General features: G+C 38.7%; 1 protein-coding gene across 36 annotated transcripts in view; it reads right to left on the bottom strand.

The window, feature by feature from the left end:
- Nucleotides 1–1,085: 1,085 nt before the first annotated feature.
- The window catches only part of TCF4 (transcription factor 4), a 356,945-nt gene continuing 349,424 nt past the window's right edge, over nt 1,086–8,606 (bottom strand). For 35 of the 36 annotated variants that reach the window (XM_058692003.1, XM_058692006.1, XM_058692012.1 and 32 more), the window contains 3 exons: nt 6,638–6,867; nt 6,029–6,169; nt 1,086–5,831 (listed from right to left, as the gene is read on the bottom strand). In XM_058692003.1, the coding sequence (XP_058547986.1) occupies nt 6,033–6,169; nt 6,638–6,867 (367 nt within the window). In that variant the 3' untranslated portion in view covers nt 1,086–5,831; nt 6,029–6,032. Of the gene's footprint in view, nt 5,832–5,875; nt 6,170–6,637; nt 6,868–8,606 lie in introns of those variants that run through there. The other variant, XM_058691995.1, reaches the window with a different exon arrangement.

The raw sequence follows: 8,606 nt of genomic DNA, 5'->3' as shown, positions 1-8,606 counted from the left end.
GAACATAAGAACATCTCAAATCATTGGGAAGAAAAAAGGGGTTATCAACCAAAATCTTTGGAAATTTCATAAAATTTAAATATCTGCAAACAATCCAACCAAAAAGAAAAAAATCCCAACATTTGGCTATGGAGGGCACTTCACATGTGAACCAAATGGCGTTATAACATTTTCCTTTAGGTAAACTAGTCACTAAACTCCATCAGAAAGAATACAAGAGCAATATGGAGACATCCCCAAATACCACGTACTCGCTCAGAACATTCTGTTATGAAGTGCTCATCTACCACAGGCTTTCCTTTCCATTGCATACATTACTTTACATTTCTACAATGCAATGTTGAAACAGCCTCCAAGTCTTGCAAAGTAGATCGATGTCCATTCTACAAAAATATTAACTTACAGTACATAACACTGAATAATTTTAATCTGTACATTTTTTTCCCTCCCATCATAGGTGACACACGTCAGTTTGTACAAGTTAGAAAAAAAAAAAAAAAACATCTGGTTGTTTACATCTGGATTCATAGTCAACAGAGTCAACCAGAAGTGATGGGGTGGGTATAGTTTGAGAAAGTATGAATACAGTGTAATATTAATTGTGGTTAACAATATCCAGCTCTTAACAAAGTGATACAAAATAAATCTTAGATTTTTAACTGAAAAGATCTAGCTGAGAAGGTTCTGCCAGACAGTCGACCAACTGATCCAAATGGTTAAGGCTGACTTGACTTAGCAAGCTGCAGCGTAACCGAAAACAGTGGCGCAGTTCAGAGCTCTTCAAATGCATAGCTTCAGTGTTACACGCACATTAATTATATTCCTCCAATTAGTTAATCCTCTAGACAGTTTTCTTTTTGTTTTGCATGCATCCCGTTCCATTTTCATTAAGGGCATCTCTTCCTTGGTCAATCATGTGCTTTGCTTTTCAATTTGTTTTTGTAAAAATTTTTTTTGTATGTTTTGTTTGTTAAGCTGTCAATACCTCCAACACTTGGAAAATGAAATATAGATGTGGTTTTACTGACAGAAGAGAATCAGAGCTATATGGACAATGCAAAATGAAATGAAACAAGTGTCAGAAACAGTTTATAAAAATGGCACATTTATTGCTACAGAACGGTCATGTACATGACTTCATCGAATAACTACAGATGGGAAACAGGTAATGGCCTAGACCAAGCTGGGTTTGTTTTTGTCTTGAAGGAACTCCAGCACACAACCTGTTTGGACACTTCTACAAATCAGAAATACACCAAAAACATGAAAAAATCGAGGCACTCAGCCACACATTGAAAACAAGGTGTAACTGTTTATCTTTTTTTTTTTTTTTGAAATGTTTTCCCTTTTTTTTTTTAACAATTTTTTTTTTTTTTAGTTTTTAATGCTGCAGCTATGTGTACAGTCGCAAAAAATTTCCCCGCTGCGACCTACAACTAAAAAACGAAAACAAAAACAAAAACAAAAAAAACAAAAAAACAAAAAAAGCTACCATACAGTTTCATCTCAGTAACACATGGTAAAATAACATCTTTTAAATAGTAAAATAAAGTAACAGACTTTTACTCATAATGATTCCAAAAATCTACAAAGAAGAAATATTCAGAATCTGACAATTTTTTTTTTTGTAATATTCATGGTATAAAAGGATTGCTCCTGCGAAAAATAAGCCAAATATATTTTTTTTATTTTTAAATTTAGGGTTTTTTTTTTTTTCCTACTAGGGTGTACTACACTCTATTTTATAGCAAAAAGAGCACTAGACAAACAAAGCTTTATAACAAAAAGCCAGGCACTGATACATGGTAAATCTCTGCTTTTTTTTTTTTCTCTTATCTTCACTTAATTGCATCACAAGTAACAAGAATGAAAAAGGCCACAGTTCATATATTTTCACCATTACGTGTCTATAATACTTGAAATGAGGATGGCAAAACCAGCACTGCACAAAGATGAATCCACTTCAAGTCCCATGAGAAAGAGCATGTCTCTAAAGGAAAACAAACAAAACCAAAGCAAAATAGAAAGAGAGGCCTAAAGGCCTTGGTGCCCCATTGTGTTGGAATTCATCATATTCCATCTTGACCTTTTGGTTTTGTTTTGTTTTGTGTTGTTTTTTTTTTTTTGTTTGTTTGTTTCCAGTCAGCCAGCAGACTAAATTTTTGTGCTTGTTTATGCTGAAATGGTTTCATTCCTGACTCAAGTTCACTTTTGGACACACATCATATTCCGCCTGTTGGATCCAAGACGAAAATCCTCTTAACCCCGAGTCTTGGTTCAACTCCCTCCCCACCCCCCAACCCCTCATCAAAATAAAGATCACGAATAAAAAAAAACAAAAACAAAAACAAAAACAAAAAAACAACAACCAAGAAGTAGGAAAAAGCGAAAAACAGAAAGGAATCGGAAGACTGAATCAGAACCAGTTGTGTTACTGGGTGGACTGACAGTTGTATCAACATTAGTGTTCCTTGCAGCTATACACAGAAGACAAATGGTAAAAGTTTCTAGACGAACAGATCCCTATTCTGCATATTCATAAATTACTTGAATGTGGAGGTGGATCAACTATTCCAAGTTGCTTTTAAAGTCCAAGTCTCTCCAACAGATTCCCAGCCCAAGTAGCATCAGGTATGCGGTATAGTATGGACCCTTGTGAAATTCTGTATAGTACTTTCATCCTAACTGTCTTCTGCTAAATCTCATTCGAAAATCCAGCGCAGGATACCAATATCTTACCTGGGTTTGATAATTACAAAACAACGACAAGAAAAAACACACTAAAAAGGCCACATTCCCTTTCACCTTTTTTTTTTCTTTTTTTTTTTTAAATGGGGATACAACCCAATTAATAGGTATAGGTGCAGATCCTGTCTCTCCACCAAGCAAAAAGTAGTGAGCAGCTTTTGGTGGCCATTAGAAAGTTTTTCGCCTATTTCCAAAGGGAATTCAACAATAGAGGTATTACATTACTGAGTAATGAATACATCAAAGCTGGTGAACAATAAATTGCAGCTTTTAACTCTGTTTGAGAACAAAATATAAAGCACCAATTTAAAAAATAATCAACTACAATTTAATTTTTTGCTTTGCTTACAGGTTTGAAAAACTTTAAATCAGCTCTATTAAGCACCTTTATGATAACACGTATCAAAAGTGCCATTCTTAAAATGTACATCAATGCAGGGAGTATTTCCAGTTCCCTAAAGAGTAAACACCGTATTTTCTTCTGTACACTTATCCTGAATGTGATCAGAGTATACCTGCTTCCTATATAATATTGTTCCTAGGGATACCCGCCTTGGTAGACTATACAAAATGAGTACAGAATGTACCACTAAAAGGAAATCTTGAACATACTGAGGGAACAAGTACACACGGTTGCCATTGTTCAGGAGGAGGGGAGAGTATACAATGTTGTCTTCCGTGCCCTTCTTTGAGCCCCTTTGTTCGTACATTTCACAGGAAAGTCTCAACATAACTTCATGAAGTTTGATTTCTGCTATTCTCCTAAGTTTTTAATCCACCTCCACATTTTAGGAACTTATCAACAAATCAAAGTATTTTAGTTTTATCGCTACTGAACATATTTACAGTTTTCAACACACACACAGCTAATCAAAATGTTTATGGGTTTGTAAAAGATGACCACGTGGTAACTATCTTATTTGTTCTTACATTTTCGGAAATGAACATAAAATTCAGATTCTTGTAGCTCACTATTTCATTTAAATGAGACGTTTTTTAAACCACACAGTTTAAAAAAAAACAACAAAAACTGATACAATGTATTAAAACACATAATAACAAGAGTCTACATGTAAAAATATAACTTTTACATACACGATTTCAAAATAATGATACGTTTGCCATTTGTTGCATAAAATTTACAAATGTATTTCATTACTATATAACTGGCAAAACAGGAGAACAGATGGAACATTTAGACCATTTCGATGGATTTATGGCATTTACTCAGTGCTGATAGGTGGAAAAACTACTTGAACAGGGATTTTTTTTTTCTTAATACATGCCAAGATTGTGTGGCTGTAAAAATAGAAACGAGTTAGAGACAAAAGGATGCTGACAAGTACTTAACTAGGAGCACTATTTGCTTACTGCACACTATACACCAAAGTCAATCATTATAAAGATTCACGATGGAAGTTGGTTCAATTGTGCCCAGACGTCAAAGCTAGCTATCTGATGAGTTGCTGTGCCATAGCTTGATCTATGTTTCTATCAAATATGTTAAGTATAAACTTCATTCATACTGGCCAGAGAAATACTGCACTACCCCTCCTCAAGAAAGTGCAACTTAATGCTTTAGGACTTATAAGGCTTGTTATAATGCTGCATGATGATTGAATATTGGCATTTTTTCAGACGAAGGAGGAGGCAGTTAAGTCATCTACATCTTAGTAAACCCATTTCGAAAACAAAAAATCAAGAAAGCAACAAAATCAATCAGCTCTGTCACACTACTTGCAATTTTCTCATTTGATGGTGTTTGAACTTTACTTGTTTTTTTTTTTTTGTTTTGTTTTGTTTTTTTCCAAAAATCTGACCATGTATTCAGAAACGCCTCACTGCACACTACTTCGGCTACACATGTAGGTAACACCTTAATCATTTTGTTAAATCACAGCCACTTTGATTATGTTATGTTTCCGATGATATAAACATTGGAAGGCACAGTGGTAACATTGTAGCATTCTAACCTTGTACCTCTGAAAATCCCAGAATAGGGTCACAAACGCAACATTACAGTTCAGACAAACTCTTTTTGCCATGTCTTGGTAATGCTGCTTGTAATATCTACACATGATGTGACTTTTAAGTCCTGTGTTCCCAAAAGACTGGAGAAACAACTTTCTACTTATTTATGAATGAAAAACAACATCAGGGTCAGCATTTTATCCTGCGTCACCTCTCCAGAAGCAGAGTCGGCACTACAGGTTACGATAACAAACCAGGGAAAGGGACAGAAAGACCAAAAAAAAAAAAAAAAAAAAAAAGGAAAGAAAAAGGAAAGAAAAAAGAAAAAAGAAAAAAAATCCGTATTTACAGTAAAATCTTTCTTTTAAAAAAGTTAATCAGTACTATTTTTTTACAGGAGAAAAAAGTCTGAAACAAATGAACAAAAGCTTACCATAGTCACTAAATTTTTAATATATATTTATATATATATTTATATATATATTTGTCATAGGTCTATAAGATCCATCTGTTCCTCCTACCCTAAGGAATGGCTAATGTCATCACTTTGTTGTCATCAGGACGTTTGCTGGTTTTGTTACGAGGGCAGCCGAGCTTCCCTTATTCGATATCCAGTAATAATAAACACTAGCTGACTTGAATACCAACAAAAACGTTCATGTAGTTGTCTTCAGAAGTACACTTTTTCATTATTGCAAGTTTACAATTTTTTAAATTAAATATTTTTTTCAGACTTACAAATTAATTATATTTTTTTTTTTTTTCCAAAAGAAGTTTAGGCACAAATGCATTGTTCCACAGTGTGGAAAGATTGCCATTCAGTCTCTGGGCTGCGTCTCAGCCTGCACACACCGCTTTGCACATTCTGAATGATATGTTAGAGGGTCACCCCTCAAGTTGCACTTTTTTCTTTCTTTTTTTTTTTTGTTTGTTTTTCGGTTTTCTGATAATTGGGAATGCTGAAACCTCTTGCGTCTGCGATTCATAACTACTCAGACTTGTCTTATATTACAAAAAAAGGGGTTAAGGAGAAGTGTTTATGTGGGTTTAAGATAATACAGCTGTTAAGGAAGTGGTCTCTTGTATTAATGAAGCAATGTGGCAACTTGGACCTGAGAAGGGAAAAAGAGAGGAAAATTAATTCATACACCTAAAACAGAGGAAGTAAACGTTTTATTTTTAAACTGGTTTTTTTTCCCCAAAGGGGAAAAATTTGTTAACTGGGGCGAATGTTGACGTTTATGGCTGATGCCTCGGGGAGGAGAGCGACAGAGGAAGGGATTTCCGAAATGGCAGAGAGCACACTTGCCCTTTTACATCTGTCCCATGTGGTTTGACGCGTCTCCCATTCCAGGGTGCGGGCCCGCCAAGGAGAGCGGGGGAGGTTCTGAGGACACCTTCTCTTCCTCCCTTCTTTTCAGACACGCGGCTTTCGGATTCAGATTCCTCTCTGGAAGAGTGAAGCCGAGAATGTGGTTAGTGCCCACGGCTTCTGATAGAGGGCAGTAATGCGCTCTCGTCTGCTGACCCTCTATCAGGGTTTCCACGTCACCCAGCGAGAGGAAGAGCCAGCAAAGGCACGCTATAGCCATGCATTTGGTGGGTCACCAGTACAAGCTGGACGGCTTCACAGGATAAGAAAGCTGGTAAAACAAAGATACCAAACGTGGATTCCTGAGAGTACGTACGAAAGCACTGTGGTGCCGTCTTACTTGTAAGAGCGTCCTGTGCCTTAGCCATGGGAGAAAGGGGGGCTGCCTTACAGATTCAGAGGCGATCTGCACTTGACCCTGTGACTCTGAACCATGCTTATGGGGCTGCTTCTCTGCTCCTGCTCCAGGCCGGCAAGTCGATCCCTACTCCCTGCAGCCGCAGGCTGCCGTGACCCCTACGAGGAGGCGGCGGCGGGGGCACTGACCTCGGACTTGCTGCTCCAGGCTGAGGATGACGGCCACGGCCTGGTGGAGGATCAGGAGCTTGGTCTGGGGCTTGTCACTCTTGAGGTGGAGCTGCACCATGCGGCCGAGCTCCTTGAAAGCCTCGTTGATGTCGCGGACGCGCAGGCGCTCACGGGCATTGTTGGCCATCCTCCGCTCCTTCTCACGCTCTGCCTTCTGCTCCGGTGTCAGGTCCTCGTCATCGTTATTGCTGGGGGACAAAAGGGATGCGACATTTTCTAATGGTGTGGGGACAAAGAAAGTCTCTAAATTGCTTTTGCTTTCTTCCAGAGTTTTCTGGGGATGTGTCCATCTTCAGCTGTTGTCCTCGGCAGGATTTTACATCCACTTGAACTTGGGACTGCTATAGATGGCTGTGACAATCCATACACGAGACATTCCGTTTCTCCCAGACATTCAACCCAAACAAAACCAGAGGGGTTAAAGTTAGGGCCCACTGTGTGCCCATGCTGATGTAGGGGGTAAAGGGCAAGCACGGCTTTTTATCAACGAGGCTACACTCTGCCAAGCAAGGCCACGGTCAACTTAGCCTCGAGGCTAGTCTGCATGGCCACAAAGCAGAGCGTTTTACACAGACTGAAGGTGTGTGTGCTGTCGTTTTTAACTTTCACACTGTGACATCTGGAACCTGAGGAAAACAAGTGCTTGAGAAAAGACTCGGACAGGTCAGAATGAACACGATACAGCTGAAACAGGAGTAAGAAGGCCCTACATTCAAGACACCAGAGCAATGAGAGTGCAGACAGAGAACTTTTGTCCATGTTTCACTGATAACTAGCTCTGAAGGCATGGCTATTCCACTTAATGTATCTGAGTCTCATTTTCTCCATGCGTTAAATAAAAAGGCTAGAAAAACCATGATCTCCATGGCTTTTAACATCGTGGACATTTGTGAGCCCCCAAAATAAGTTGGGAAAATCTGAGTTGACACGCACTGTGCCAAGCAAACAAAATAAGATGGACTAAATACCAAACAGCTACTGGTTATAAATGACCATGACCTCATCGTGAGTCAAAAATGAAGCCCAAAAGCTAATCTCTGATGGTTAGAACCAAAATATTACATTTCATAGCAAAGGCATGGTTGGATCCAGTGTAGTCTGGAAAGGCAATATTCCTTCTGTCTGTTTCTGGCTGTCATGCCTCTGAGTGGTATAGTTTGAGTTAACATGAGCAAGAAGCTTTTTGGGTGTAAGAGATGTCATAAGAGATATAAAAAGTGAGGTCAACTTCACTGAAAAAGTAATAGGCTCCTCATTATATGAAACAATATGGAGGTGACCATCTGTAAGGATGTTAACCTGGAGGTCCAAGCATTCATCTAAATGACCATGATGGTTAACCTCTACTTTAAAATTCTACAAATCTGAAATGTTCACGGAATAAAGGTGTTAATCACAATTTTTCAGAGCAGGAGAACATGGGGTAAGTTATCTAGCCAATTTAATGTACACTTAATGAATGTTGGCTTAACATGCGTGGCTCTGAATCTTCCAGTTTGGAGAATCTCTGGGTAGCTTCCAAACTGCAATAAGGACCAATTATAGCTGAGAAGCTCCAATCAATCACAAATGGGAGTGGGATTCTTTGGGTTGCAAGCACATGTTGCAAATACAGATGATGTATGTAAGCCAACAACACTTGTAAGGGAGGGGAAGAGGAAGACACCAAAGAAAGATGCCTTAAGACTTGGCTCATCTCCCCACGGGTCATATACTCCCTTCCAGATGGGACCGTCTGCCATAGATGTGTGCTGGTAAACACACAACTGGACTGAACCTGTGGGAAATGGCTCTCTTTCAGTGTCATCTAAGCGTCCTCACTTCTGCTGAACCCTCCTCCCCACCACACCTAACTTCTGCTGATGGCAGCCAAGTCAAGGTTACCGTTAATTCACGTCCACGTTCCACTACACAAACAGCTTGTAAC

The sequence above is a fragment of the Neofelis nebulosa genome, chromosome 11 (genome assembly GCF_028018385.1).
Source record: "Neofelis nebulosa isolate mNeoNeb1 chromosome 11, mNeoNeb1.pri, whole genome shotgun sequence".
Taxonomy (NCBI): Eukaryota; Metazoa; Chordata; class Mammalia; order Carnivora; family Felidae; genus Neofelis; species Neofelis nebulosa.
Note: the sequence above shows the minus strand (reverse complement) of the source record. Positions and strands in the feature narration are given on the sequence as shown.